The 15966-nt window shown below is 40.6% G+C and overlaps 1 protein-coding gene across 1 annotated transcript in view; it reads right to left on the bottom strand.

Annotated features, from left to right (window-relative positions):
* The window catches only part of LOC101274757 (phosphatidylcholine transfer protein), a 34846-nt gene extending 32322 nt beyond the window's left edge, over nt 1-2524 (bottom strand). The window contains exon 1 of the mRNA XM_004271795.4: nt 2333-2524. Coding sequence (XP_004271843.1) covers nt 2333-2473 — 141 coding nt within the window. The 5' untranslated portion in view covers nt 2474-2524. The remainder of the gene's footprint in view (nt 1-2332) is intronic.
* Nucleotides 2525-15966: the final 13442 nt, after the last annotated feature.

The raw sequence follows: 15966 nt of genomic DNA on the forward strand, positions 1-15966 counted from the left end.
AAATCAGGGAGAGTGAGTCTTAAAGTGGGCATTGCTTTTGTCTTAAGATACTCCTTTTTCTCACCCTTACCTTTTAGTTCCCACTGCTTCTCATCTCTAGGGCCCTCTCCTGCCTCTCAATGTCAGAACCCCCTTGAGCACCATGCAAGATGCTCCCCATATATCAGTGGTTCTCAAAGTATGGTCTGTGGACCAGGAGCTTCAGCATCACTTGGCAACTGGTTAAAAAGAAAGAAAGAAAGAGAAAAGAAAGAAAGAAAGGAAAGAAAGAAAGGAAAGGAAGAAAGAAAGAGAAAAGAAAAGAAAGAAAGAAAGGAAAGGAAAAAAGAAAGAGGAAGGGCTTGTACCCAACACAACAGGGCCTCTTGACATTTAATACAGATGGAGATCAAGGTGGCCCTCCATCCTAGCTATCGAGGCTCAAGGGCACAGCTCTGGGAATCGTACAGCCTCCAACTTACGAAACTTCTCTGGAAAGACTTGTCAATGTACCATGACTGCCCTCACACCCAGAACAGGTGGAAATAAGACTTACAGTTGGTAGGGATAGGAACTATTCTGAATACCACTCACATCCTCCCCACAGGAGGGAGATGGGACCCGCTACATAACAATACACAATGGAAACAATACATAATACAATGCCAGTCACTCTGTCTCAGCTCAGGCAGTGGATGTTGTGCGATAAAAGGCACAAAATCAAAAGAGCACAAGCCCTTGGGGAGAGGTGAGGGGAGCAGTCAGGGTTGACTGGAGGACAGGAGGGGTATGGACAAGTCATGGGAGGTAAAGCTGGAAATGTGAGTTGGGACCAGCCTAGTACCACGTGCACAGCCCACCTGGCAGCACTTGCCCTCTTTCAGAGTCAGTGTAGGAGCATATTTACAGCACAGGTCTGGAGCTAGATAGCTGAGTTCCAATCCCAGTCTGAGTCCTGAGCAATCAACTTAACCTTTCCACATATCCATTACCAAATTGGTAAAAAGGTGATAGTCAAAGTACCTTACGTATACATACATAGGAACTTACAACATGGGGTTGATGTGAGGATTAAGTCAATGCCTGCAAAGCACTTAAACAGTGCCTGGAGCCTAAGAAAGCATGCAATGTGTTAGCTATTACCGTAGGTATTATTATTGTTAATTCTGCAATCAACAGGGCCACTGAGAGGAGACTGATACGATCACAACCTCTCCTTCAGGTGCTTGATTGGACTGTAGTGTGTAGGATGGAAGGGATCAGAAAGGTGGAAGGCCAAGAAGCTAGTTTGGAGGTCACTGCAATTCTAGGTAAGAGGTGTCACTCAGAGTAGCAAAGGTAAAGGAAAGAAAGGGAAGGGAAATGGACCAGACATCAGATACATCTGAGCAGTGAACTGACAACACTTGGCAAATGACTGGGCATGGCTGGTGTAGAAAATGAAATGGTCAGAAGATAAAAGGACGTTGTCTGAAAACATGTCCATTTTTGCACCAAGGTAACTGCTGAAATGACACTAAGAAATTAATTCTGCCTGCTCTTTACTAAGCTTCCTGTTCATCCTGTTGTACCCAGTGACCCTGGTACTCAGACATTCAGAGCTTCTCTCTTCTCTAACACTCTAATCTTCTGATCCTCTGCCAGGAAACCTCAACTTCACTTACCTTGTCTAAAGGTGACTTTTAAGCTACTTGCCATGCAGCTACCCGCACACAGAGCAACTGATGACTGCCCATCATTCCACCTGGTTCCAAAAGCCTCCAGGCAGGCCCCCAACTCCATTCCTCCTACCCTTTTAATCTTTCTCCCAGGAAGCTTCAGACAAGTTATTAAGTCCAATTTACAAGGAAGCGGGGAGCATCCAAATGGAGCAAGTCAGTAAAATGACTAGAGATAACAGTAGGTCCCTTCTCAGCAACACTCCCGTCCCCACACGTATCACCCTGCACATCCACTCTCTGAAAAGTCCAGTCTTTTTTCTACCTGTATTCAATTCTAAAATACTTCCCACCACACAGACACCACTGGCATCCACCCGGGAGCGGGGCTCCACGTCCCTTGCAGGCAAGTGCATGGAGCTAAGAATCAGCAGACCCACCTTTTAACTCTATCAGTAGGTTGTAACAAACGACTTGCCCTGTCGGGCCTCAGACCTGAGCCTAAATTCTGATGACCTCCCCACTCCCCGCGACCAGCAGGGGGCAAAGTCGGCGGGAGGCACCCCCAGAGCTAGCTCCTCTAGGTTCCAGAAGACCCGCGAGGTCCGCACTTCCGGCTACAGCCCCGCACTCTCCGCGGGCAGGGGAACCCCGTAAGCTGTCGCCCCGTGCTCCTCCAGCGGGTCTACAGCTACCTGGTCCAGCAGCCGGTAGATGCTGATACCGAAGGTCTCCACCAGCAGCTCCCAGTCGGCACCGGAAAGTGCGGGCTGCTGAAGCTCAGCGAAGGCTTCCCGGAACTGCTCCTCAGAGAAGCCGCCGGCCCCAAGGTCCATCCTTCCGCAGTAGCTGCTTCTCAACCTGCAGGGAAGGCCAAGGACAGGCTAGGTTCGTGTTCGGGGGCGGGGCGAGAGGGTGGCCCAGCGTAATTGGCAGGGAACCGAAAAGTGATTGGGAGAAGGCGGGACTTGGGAGGAAGAGGCGAAGAGGAGGCGGGGCCAGTGAGGGGCAGGCCTAGAGAAGGTTTCCGCAGTGCGAGAGCTGCGGAAGGACGGGAAAGAAGGGAGAGTGGAGAAACTTTGGACTTGCTCTGGGGAAAGCTGGAGAGGCTAGGAAATGGGGAGGCTTCTAGACAGAAGAGAAAAGGAAGACACTAATGTCATCTCAGAAGCATCTCTTCCCCAACACCATACCCACCAAACCGGCTTGGCTGTCTCTCCTTTACCTTCTCTGAAGAAGGCTAGGGAAGGTCTCTGAGTGGTGCGGTAGATATGGAGGTAAGATGGACAGAGCAGAAATGCTTGAAAATCTCAGGGGTCAAATGCTAGAACAATATTACATTCGTTCTGTTATGCACTTTAAAACATTTTTCTGAGACGAGGTCCATGGGATTCCCCAGAAGGCCAAAGGGTCCATCTCACAAAAAGGATTAAGAAACCTAATCCATAATGGTATTTTGCCCCCTGGATGGTGGAAGATGATCTAAAAAGTTATCATGGTGTCCACCCAAGATTTCTGCTGGTTGCATAATTTTGATCTTTTGCAACTCAAAGACCTTTTTCTTCCCTCAAGTTCCTTTGATGTTGCTATATTTCTTACCACCAGGCTGCATTTTGGTTTGGATAAAGTAGACAGCTTAAACATTAATCAGTGTAACAGTACATGGGTGCCAGTAAACTCTGGTAACCCATGTTTCCTAATCTTTGAAATGGGGTAAAATTGTACAACCAGTTAGAATTGAAGAGGTAACTACATAAAATAAACATAGAACATGTTTGCGCAGTGCCTATCAAAGTAAATGTTCATTAAAATGTCCACTTGTTTTACATTTATATATTGAAATGTTTCTCCTTCTGTACTTGAAAGAAAGCCTTGAAGTTGATGGAAAACTCTGCATTTATGCCAGTTTGCAAGAAGAGAAAATGATTAGACTTGGCAGCATAGGTAAATTACTGCTGTATTCAGTTCAAGGCTGGTTCTGTTCTGTTTTATGAGGATGGGAGGAGGGATGGGGTAGTTCCCTACACTAAATGCACAAGAGGTTAGAGACTCTTAAGACTCTTAAGTTTGGTCCTCTTTATAAAAAAATATTTAAACTAAAGTTTAATTGCTTAAAAAAAGGAATTTCTTCAAAAACCATTGACTATGAAGTATTTTCATATATCATCAAGGAATTCCATTTTAAAGGTGGACTTTGATGAGGCTGCAGCTTTATCACTTTATAGCAATTGATTAATGAAGACAAGCATGAGAGTATAAATGGCATTATGAAAGATATAAAGCAGGAAGTTTAAATTGTGTTTATTACATGTGTTTAAACGTGTGCTTACCTACTAAACTCAGAAGGTAAAATGTATATACATTTGGGTATGTTGATATTTACAACCATGCTTATTTTATTAGAGCTAATGAAGGAAGGAATCATATTAGGAAATAATTTTTATTTTGTGGCAAAAATCTGGAAAAGGGTTGGAAGGGTGTCCAGAAAGACCTGTTCTCCTTTAGGACTTGTCTATTATAATAGGCCAGCCTCTTTCCTTTGTGAAAAACACTCTTTAGAGGAACTTCCAGCAACATGGCAGGTGAGGAATAATATATTTGGGGCTTCCTAAAATCCCAACAAACAAACGTTCTAAGGGCTGGGGTTGTGGTTCTAGTACTCACACGTGGACTAAAGATGTGCTGGGCCATAGCTGGTGGGAAGCTGGACCAGGGACTTCTTCAAGGAGCCTGGATCCCCTAAGAGCTGCCCCTTCCATTCCAATGAAACCAGAAAATCCCCAACCTGTAGACCATGGAGCCCTCAAGGAAACTCATGCTTTTCCCAGAAGCCTTAGGTAGAAAGAAACAAAAAGGCAACTGGAAGAAACCACACCCCAAGCCTAAGCCAGAGATGGAATTTAAATTTACATTACGTGCAACTGAACGGGAGCCACAAGGAGATTAACACAAAGGAACATTGAAACGCCTGGGACCCTGCGAGAATCAAAACCGGTGACACTTTCACAGCTAGGACATGTGCAATTATCCAAGAGAAAACAACACCCACAAGAAGATGCATGTACAAAAAGTGAGTTACAAAGACCTGAGGGAACAGCTCTCCATGTCAGAGAGTTAGCAGATATGCAAACAAGATTATCAGAACCAAAGAACCACAGATAACAGATCAATATGAGAGTAATTATTCAACATGTATTTGTGATAATATAAGAGGTAAAAGAAGGTCTAGAAAATAGAACACTAAGAAAAAGATAAATGAATGTGAAAAAGAAACAAAAGAAGCAAACCACCTTTTACAAATAAAAACTATTAACAGTCACTACAATTAGAAATGTAAAAGAGGAGGTAAAGTAGTTGTCCTACCACAGTTCAAGAGGGAAATAAGGTGGCTATGAGGAAATTCTCCAGAAAGCAACACAGAGATATAAAGAAATGGAAAACATGAAAGATTAACTAAGAGACATGAAGGACACATTGAAAAGGTAAAACATTTATGACTGGAGTTCCACAAGAAGAGAACAGAGAGGTTAAGAGGTGAGGTGTATGGGTGGGGAGATAGATAGATAAATGGACATATGGAAACAAAGAGAAACTAAAATTCTAAACAGCAAAAAACATAAACAGGGGAGGACAAGGTCAGAGTTTTCTTTAGAAAGTGGGTAAGAGATATTGATTAATTGTCTTCTGTGCATGCTAAAATTTAATGGAATAAATTCTCAAAAGGCAACAATAAGAAAGCAAGCAAACAAATAAAAATGGGCAAAAGATTTAAACAGACATTTCACCAAGAATATATACTGATGGCAATAAGAACATGAAAAGATACTCAACATCATTCATCATCAGGGTAATATAAATTAAAATCACATACGAGATATAAATACGCACCTTTTAGAGAGCTGAAATTAAAAAGATTGACCAAAGTAAGTGTTGGCAAGGATGTGGAAGAAATAGAACTCTCCTGCATTGCTGATGGGAATGGAAATGGGACAAACACTGTGGAAAACTGACAATTTCTTTAAAAGTTAAACATACACAGGAGGGGGAAGGGTAAGCTGGGACGAAGTGAGAGAGTAGCACTGACATATATACACTACCAAATGTAAAATAGATAGCTAGTGGGAAGCAGCCACATAGCACAGGGAGATCAGCTTGGTGCTTTGTGACCACCTAGAGGGGTGGGATAGGGAGGGTGGGAGGGAGACGCAAGAGGGAGGGGCTATTGGGATATATATATACATATAGCTGATTCACCTTGTTGTACAGCAGAAACTAACACAACATTGTAAAGCAATTATACTCCAATAAAGATGTTAAAAAAAAAAATACACCTACCGTACAATCTAGCCATTCCATTCCTAGGTATTTATCCAAGAGAAAAAAAAATAGCATTGTTCATGTAGACACAACTGTTCATAGCATCTTAATTTGTAATAGCCAAAAACTGGAAACAACTCAAATGTCCTTTAGTGGGTGAATTGATAAAACAAATTGTGATATATCCACCAACCAAGTACTACTCAGCAATACACTTTTAAATGATTAACATGTGTATATGAACTTGTGTGCATATGTATGTGATATATATAGATATATATATAGATATACAATGTAATTTATGCAATTTTGTATAAATCATTCAATTCAGGAGTGAAGTAGCATGATACCTGCAATTTACATTCAAATTGGTCAGTTAAAAATTGTGTAATCTATATAGAAATGCAAAAGTGACAAAATATGAACAACTGATAAATTTAGGTAAGGGTAGCAATATTTTCTATTCTATTCCTTCAAATTTTCTTCATATTTGAAATTATTCAAAATAGAAATTTTGAGAAAACCCAGCTATATGTGTTTATATGAGACATAACTAAAATACAATTACACAGAAAATGTAGAGGTAAATGTATGCAAAATATACACAAGTAAGCCTTAAACAAAAGAAAGCTGATGTGGCTGTAAAAATATCAGACAAAACAGACTTTAAGGCAAGAAAAGAATTAGTAGAAAGAAGTTCATGAATTAAAGGACAAAGGACACAATTCTTCAGGAGTTCTGAATGCCTAAATTTATATTCATTTCACAACATGGTTTCAAATACATAAGGCAAAAGATATTACCTGTGCAGTCTTCCCTCAGCATTTGGGGGGGTTGATTCCAAGACCCCTGAGGATACCAAAATCTGCAGATACTCACATCCCTTATATGAATTGGTAAAATATTTGTATATAACCTATGCACATCCTCACATGTACTTTAAGTCATCTCTAGATTACTTATAATACCTAATATAATGTAAATGCTACATAAAGAGTTGCCTGTGTGTAGCATTTTCAAGCTTTGCTTTTTGGAACTTTCTGGAATTTTTTTATGTTTTCAATTTGTGGTTGGTTAAATCGAGGAAACCCATGGATGTGAAGGGCTCACTGTACAAGAGAAAATCATCAAATTTACAATCAGTGGACGATTTTAAGGCTCTTTTCTAGGAAATGGATTGATCAAGTAGACAAAAAAATTGGTAAAGATATGAAAGATTTGAGCATATAATTCATATGTCTGATATAAAGGGCATTTATATAACCCAATTACAAACTCTCATAAAACATTTATTAAAACTGATGTTTCCATAAGCCACAAAGAATGTTTTCAACCAACAGGAAAGAATCTATATCATTCTCTGATGACAATGTAAAAGATAAAAGAAAGGAATAAAAAGGAAACAAAAATAGCCAATCCCTGCCCCCCCATATATTTGAAAACAAAACAAAACAAATACACACTTATTCTAGGAACTTAGCCAGCAATTAATTCCCCGCATCAAATTCCTTTCTGCTTGAAGTACCTAGAGTGTTCTTTTCTGCACTTACTCTCGACTGATTTTTGTCTACATTAAAAAGCAAGAACTCCTGTTCAGCTACATACTATAAATAAATTAAAATCCAACACATAGATTTGTAGAAGACACTTGTTACTCACAAAGCCAACCAAGGATCAATATTGATGATATACACAGAACTAGGAATCAGTGAGAAAAACCCAGATAACGAAATTGAAAATATGAACAGTGAGAAAACCCAAATAGCATAAGAACACATGAAAAGTTGCGTAACTTCCAGAGTAACTGGAGAAGTGCAAAATAAATTACATCATTTCATTTACGTTAAATTGGCAAAAACTTAAAAATTAGGTGTTGGTGAATATAGAGGGAAATGATAGCTCTGACAAAGTATTCTGGTTAAAATTTAAATGATAGTTTGAAAAACAACTTGAAAAGACCTATTAAATTTGAGGATACACATACTGTCTGGCCCAGCAGTTCCACATCTATTAGTACACCTGAGACAACTGCTAATATTGCATAACAATGTACATTGCTTTAGTGGCAAAACAATTTTTTGATAAAACATAATGATCTACCAAGCAGAAAATAAATATCAATAAATTGTGGTTTATTCATTGTATAGCTTTTGAAATTAAAAAATAGTCTACTTGTAAATTATGGATAAATCTTGAAAACACTGATGAATGAAGACAGCAAGTTGTAGAAGGACATACAGAGTAAGATACTTTATAGTGTTTACGGACAATACATATGCCCTAAAAACTGTGAATGTGAATGGGAAGAATTCCCATTAACTTCAACAGTAACTGTAACATTTTATTTCTTTAAAAATGTGTGAGGCAAATAAGGCACAATAGTAATGTATACACCGGGTGGTGGATTCATGAATGTTATTCTCTACACTTTTCTGTATATTTGAAGTTTGTGTAATTTAAGCAAATAAAGGAAATAATTCTAATAAAGGTGTAATACTATAATTGCCATTAACAATAGCAGAAGAAAAACACCATTCTGAGATACTATGAAAAATGAATGAATAATGAATGTTCACAAATGCCTAACTTTGCACAGGGAACAAAGTTAGGCATTACCTATTGTGATTGATCAGTGTTTTTGGTTTTGTTTTTAGTTAGGGGATTAAAAGAATATCTGTTCTTATTCACTTGTAAAAGCTACTAGGCCCCAAGTAACTGAAAAGTGAATGAAATATATGGTATCATGGATAAAACATCTGTGTAAAGATCAGAACTTCTCACTTTCCCTAGAGATGTGTTTCACAGTACAGAACTAATTTGATTTGTGGATTCCCAAGATAGAATCCTGGTCACAAAAACTAGCTTTGCAATTAAAAATCTTGGTTCTGGTCTTTAAGAACCTGGCAAATCACTTCAATTTTTTAAACCTGTTTACTTAACAGTGATATAAATATAATAATACAAATGAAAACTCTCTGTAAAGTGAAAGTAAAACCCTTATGAAATGTATTATCTCAGTAGTTAACTCTAAATTCTATAGCTGAGCTGATGTTAATCTGTTTCAAGGGCCATCCAAATCAATTTAGTTCTATTCTACTCAACTTGTACTGTTGAATGTCTGCCTCTATTAAAATGCTCAAGAGCTTTATCTTGCTAGGGCAATGGAGAAGCAAAAGAGGGTGATGAAGCTGTTACCAAGCTCCAAAACTCATAAAATATTCACTTGTAAGTTGGTTCATAATAGATTAAGTCTCCTGAGTACTCTTTATAACAGAAACTATGCTAAGGGTTTTCATTTAATCTTTACAATACCAGTTTTGAAATCAGTTCTATTATACTCTCCAGATTTTACATGAAGAAACTGAAGTTTAGAGAAGTGAAGTAACTTGTCCACAGTCACATGGGTAGGTCAAAGGTAAAGCTGAGGTTTGGATTTAGTTTTGTTGGATTCTAGAACCTATCTCTCATGTCTGGATCACCCATTACTAATACAGGATCTATAGACATGAAGCAGTGAACATAACTTCTAACCCAATTAAATCTGTAAACAAGGTTTTCATTCCTAAAAGACTTTAATGAAACATTATAGCCATAAAACTATAAAATTTAATACTGAAAAAGGATTTAGATATCACCCGTAGTTTATTATTTTGTTAATTTATTTATGTACTCATTTGTTTGATAGGTATTTATTGAATATTGATCAATATTTATCAAACAAGTGACTATATAAATAGGTAAAAGAATAAATTAAAGACAATACCTGAATTCTCCTTAAGTATGAAAGTTTATGCTTCCATGGCTATAACAGCTATTGTAGAAAAGATACACGAGATGCAAATTCTTATCTTTAGCTTGCAGTCCACATGAACACAATTAATTAGAGAAAGTATTTTATGTATGTCATGGATTATCTAGTCCACCACTTTTACAGCTGATAGAATTGAGGTACAAAGAGGTAATACCTTGAATAATAACTTGGTTATCCAGTTAGTCAAAGCCTGTTGTCACAGACCCATGAAGACCAAGTGTCCCTAGTGTATTTTGCCTGTTAATATAAATATAATGACATACAAATTAGGTGTTATGAAAGATGAGTTTATAGTGTTTCCTGTTAAAACATGCTTTGTGTGAACTTTATTAAATGAAAATGATAATTCACAAAACTAGGTTTGTTTGACTACTGGAAGGGATCAGAGAATAAAATCACCAACCACCTTCCTTCCAGTAAGGGGATTCCAGAGACTAGCTGAAAGTATTGTATTACGAAGTCCCTTCCGTTGCCCTGACAAATCACCACAGGGGATCCAAGTTCAGCACTAGGATGTTTCAGACCATGTCTAGGGTTTCAGCTGGGTTGTGATCTCCAGACTGCAGGGCTGCACCTCCATATGAATCAGCATAAATATGGGTTCCTCTCTTAAAGTGGAGCACTCAAGTTTGGATCCAAAGCCTGACTGAGATTGTAGACTATGCTTTTCGTAACTTCAGGCAACCTAATTTAGGCCATTTCCACCTAGAAAAGGTCTCATTCAGGTCCTCTCTACACACTGTCTCACTAGGGTTTTGTGTCCATGAGGGTAGATCAGATTTTGTTTGGAAGTTTAAAAACCTTACAATGATACTCCTCTCTTTCCTTCAAACCCCACATATGATTTGTCAACAGTTTTTGCTATTTCTACTTCCCACATAGCTTGGATTTTTCCACTGCTTTCCATCTGTACTACCCACCTAGCCAAAGCCACATGACGGTTCCCCTGATTGCTCAGTGACCTTCTGATGGTCTCCCTGATGGAGTCCACGCCCAACACAGAGACACACAGAGTGCTATATTAAAATGCTGAGTTATCCTGTCACCCCACTCCTTACAACCATTCATTGGCTTAGGGGTGCGTTAAATAACATTCAAACTTCTTCCCCTAGCCTACAGAGTCCTCCGCCATCTGATTGGCCCTTCCTGCATCTTCATCCCCATTTTCTCCACCCTCCCCTCACTCACTAGGCTCCAGCCTGCTGTTCCTTAGTTTCTGGGTTGTGCCAAGAATGTCCTTACCTCAGAAACATGGTCCTCACTCTTTTCTCTGCCTCAGCAGCTTTCCCCACACCCTTCACTCATTCTCATCCTTTGGGTATCAGCCTGAATCTTCCTTCCATAGACTCTCCTCCTCAGCCTCTTTTATTTGCTATCTCAGCCATTTGCTTTTTTCCTGTATAAAATTTACTGCTACTTGTGATTGAACCTGCACCCCAGTGGGTGCAGTAGGAAAACTAAAAAGTAAACAAGTAAGTGCTCTTTGCTTTCCAACAATGATCTTGATCTGTAATTAGCTGAGCATCTGTCTTCTCCATTAGAGCATAAGCCCAAGAGCAGAGACCTGTCCATCCCTCTCACCACTGTTATCCCCAGTTATGAACATGTCATAACATGTAAATATCTGTTGAGTGAATTAATATAAGAATTCAGTTGATCCTTATATATATTCATATATATATGAATTATATATGAATTGTATACTAAGTTCTTTTGTCAGTTCCATTAGATTTTAAGTTGCTCTCAGTTTTCTACATAGACAATCATATTGTCAGGAGTGGGGAAGATAATTGAATCATAGCTTATCCAATAGCTATATCAATTATTTCCCTTTCCCATGTTATTATATGGGCTGAAACTTCCGAGGAGATATCTCTGGCTCCATCATGGGAAATAGGGTAAACTAGCAGGTAGAGCTCCAGGCCCCCAGTCTTGCCTCAAAAATAAAAGCTAAGCTTTAGTTGGTTTTCTAATTGCTCTACAGAAGAGTTTATGAGGGGAAAATGGTTCAACTCCCCAAAAGAAACTTGAGAATCACTGGGCTAAAACTTCTGAAACAATGTAAACAGTGGTATCCCAGTCATCCTTGTCTTTTGAAAAATGATCACTGATTGACTATTTAATATAAGCCAGGTAATATGCTAACTAGTTAAAATACGTTTTCTCACTACAGACCCCATGAATTGTATATCAATATTTCCATTTAAGAAATAGCTTTAAAAAGACTAAGTGAGGACTTCCCTGGTGGTGCAGTGGTTGAGAGTCCGCCTGCCGAGGGACACGCCTGCCATCGTGCCCCGGTCCGGGAAGATCCCACGTGCCGCGGAAGCGGCTGGGCCCGTGAGCCATGGTCGCTGAGCCTGCGCGTCCGGAGCCTGTGCTCCACAACGGGAGAGGCCACAACAGTGAGGAGGCCCGTGTACTGGAAAAAAAAAAAAAAAAAAAAGACTAAGTGAAATGTCCATACATGCAAAGGATCCAAATCTTTCTAATTCTAGCCACTTCTCACAACTACTGAGGTAAATAAGGCCATATATGTGGAGATTTTAAAATACATTCTCCCCTTTAGTAATTTGAAGGTAGACACATTGTACTTTCTAAAAAATAGCCACAACAATATCTCTTATCCCACATAACCTCGTATGATGTGACTGTGACACTCATACCACCAAAAGGTAGTGTCTGTGTCCCCTCATTTTGAATAAGGGTGAGCTTCTGCCTACACTCAGAAGTGATATTCTGTGACTTCCAAGACCAAGTCATAGACGATAATACTGCTTCCTGTTTCTCTAGACGATAATACTGCTTCCTGTTTCTCTAGGAAGTCCATCTCAATTCCTAGATGCCATGAAATGAGGAAGACCAAGCAGCCTTGGAGGGGATCCAAGGCCACTGGCTCACAGCCCTGGATGAGTTTATAGCTGGCAGTTAGCACTAGCTTGCCAGCCATGTAAGCAAGTCATCTTGAAAGTAGATACTGGGAGAGGAGCTTCAAGATGGTGGAAGAGTAAGACGTGGAGATCACCTTCCTCCCCCAAAATACATCAGAAATACATCTACATGTGGAACAGCTCCTACAGAACACCTACTGAAAGCTGGCAGAAGACCTCAGACCTCCCAAAAGGCAAGAAACTCGCCATGTACCTGTGTAGGGCAAAAGAAAAAAGAAAAAAACAGAGACAAAAGAATAGGGAGGGGACCTGCACCAGTGGGAGGGAGCTGTGAAGGAGGAAAGGTTTCCACACACTAGGAAGCCCCTTCATGGGCGGAGACTGTGGGAGGCGGAGGAGGGAAGCTTCGGAGCCACAGAGGAGAGTGCAGCAACAGGGGTGCGGAGGGCAAAGCGGAGAGGTTCCCACACAGAGGATCGGTGCCGACTGGCACTCACCAGCCCTAGAGACTTGTCTGCTCACCCGCCGGGACGGGCGGGGGCTGGGAGCTGAGGCTCGGGCTTCGGAGGTCAGATCCCAGGGAGAGGACTGGGGTTAGCTGTGTGAACACAGCCTGAAGGAGGCTAGTGCACCACGGCTAGCCCGGAGGGAGTCCGGGAAAAAGTCTGCAGCTGCCAAGAAGCAAGAGACTTTTTCTTGCCTCTTTGTTTCCTGGTGCGCGAGGAGAGGGGATTAAGAACGCTGCTTACAGGAGCTCCAGAGACGGGCGCGAGCCGCACGCAGCTAACAGCGCAGACCCCAGAGACGGGCATGAGACGCTAAGGCCGCTGCTGCCGCCACCAAGAAGCCTGTGTGGGAGAACAGGTCACTATCCCCACCTCCCCTCCCGGGAGCCTGTGCAGCCCGCCACTGCCAGGGTCCCGTGATCCAGGGACAACTTCCCTGGGAGAACGCAAGGCGCGCCTCAGGCTGCTACAACATTACGTTTGCCTCTGCCGCCGCGGGCTTGCCCTGCATCTGTACCCCTCCCTTCCCCCGGCCTGAGTAAGCCAGAGCCCCGAGTCTGCTGCTCATTTAACCCTGTCCTGTCTAAGTGAAGAACAGACGCCCTCAGGCGACCTACACGCAGAGGTGGGGCCAAATCCAAAGCTAAACCCCGGGAGCTGTGCGAACAAAGAAGAGAAGGGAAATCTCACTCAGCAGCCTCAGGAGCAGCAGATTAAAGCTCCACAAACAACTTGATGTACTCTGCATCTGTGGAATACATGAATAGACAACGAATCATCCCAAATTGAGAAGGTGGACTTTGGGAGCAACGATATATATTTCTCCCCACTTTTCTCTTTTTGTGAGTGTGTATGTGTATGCTTCTGTGTGTGATTTTGTCTGTATAGCTTTGCTTTTACCATTTGTCCTAGGGTTCTGTCCATTTTTTGTTTGTTTTTTAGTATAGTTTTTAGGACATGTTATAATTGGTGGGTTTGTTTTTTGGTTTGGTTGCTCTCTTCTTTCTTTTTTATCTATCACTTTTAAAATTTTTTTTTAATAATTATTTTTTATTTTAATAACATTATTTTATTTTACCCTCTTATTTCTTTCTTTTTTTTCTCCCTTTTATTCTGAGCCATGTGGATGACAGGCTCTTGGTACTCCAGCCAGTTGTCAGAGCTGTGCTTATGAGGTGGGAGAGCCAAGTTCAGGACATTGGTCCACAAGAGACCTCCCAGCTCCACATAATATCAAACGGCGAATATCTCACATAGATCTCCATCTCAACGCCAAGACCAGATCCACTCAACGACCATCAAGCTACAGTGCTGGACACCCTATGCCAAACAACTAGCAAGGAGGAACACAACCCCACCCATTAACAGAGAGGTTGACTAAAATCATAATAAGGCCACACACATCCCGAAACACACCACCAGACATGGACCTACACACCAGAAAGACAAGATCCAGCCTCATCCACAAGAACACAGGCACTAGTCCCCTCCACCAGGAAGCCTACACAACCCACTGAACCAACCTTAGCCATTGGGGGCCGACACCAAAAACAATGGGAACTACGAACCTGTAGCCTGTGAAAGGAGACCCCAAACACAGTAAGTTAAGCAAAATGAGAAGACACAGAAACACACAGCAGATAAAGGAGCAAGGTAAACACTACCCACACCTAACAAATGAAGAGGAAATAGGCAGTCTACCTGAAAAAGAATTCAGCATAATGATAGTAATAATGATCCAAAATCCTGGAAATAGAATGGAGAAAATACAAGAAACGTTTAACTAAAGACCAAACAAACAGTGATGAACAACACAGTAAATGAAATTAAGAATTCTCTAGAAGGGATCAGTAGCAGAATAACTGAGGCAGAAGAGCGGATAAGTGACCTGGAAGATAAAACAGTGGAAATAACTACTACAGAGCAGAATAAAGTAAAAAGAATGAAAAGAATTGAGGACAGCCTTAGAGACCTCTGGGACAACAATAAATGCACCAACATTCAAACTATAGGGGTCCCAGAAGAAGAAGAGAAAAAGGGACTAAGAAAATACTTGAAGAGATTATAGTTGAAAACTTCCCTAAAATGAGAAAGAAAATAGTTAAGTCCAGGAAGCACAGAGAGTCCCATATAAGATAAATTCAAGGAGAAAGACGCCAAGACACATATTAATAAAATTAACAAAAATTAAATACGTAGAAAAAAATATTAAAAGCAGCAAGGGAAAACCAACAAATAACATACAAGGGAATCCCCATAAGGTTAACAGCTGATCTTTTAGCAGAAACTCTGCAAGCCAGAAGGGAGTGGCAGGACATATTTAAAGTGATGAAAAGGAATGTGTACAACCAATATTACTTTACACAGCAAGGATTTCATTCAGAGTTAATGGAGAAATTAAAACTTTTACAGACAAGAAAAAGCTAAGAGAATTCATCACCACCAAATCAGCTTTACAACAAATGCTAAAGGAACTTCTCTAGGCAGGAAGCACAAGAGAAGGAACAGGCCTACAATAACAGACCCCAAAAAGTTAAGAAAATGGTAATAAGAACATACATGTTGATAATTACCTTAAATGTAAATGGATTAAATGCTCCAACCAAAAGACATAGACTGCCTGAATGGGTACAAAAACAAGACCTGTATATATGCTGTCTACAAGAGACCCACTTCAGACCTAGGGACACATACGGACTGAAAGTAAGGGGATGGAAAAAGATATTCCATGCAAATGGAGATCAAAAGAAAGCTGGAGTAGCAATTCTCATATCAGACAAAATAGACTTTAAAACAAACACAAT

Source organism: Orcinus orca, chromosome 19, assembly GCF_937001465.1.
Source record: "Orcinus orca chromosome 19, mOrcOrc1.1, whole genome shotgun sequence".
NCBI classification, from domain to species: domain Eukaryota; kingdom Metazoa; phylum Chordata; class Mammalia; order Artiodactyla; family Delphinidae; genus Orcinus; species Orcinus orca.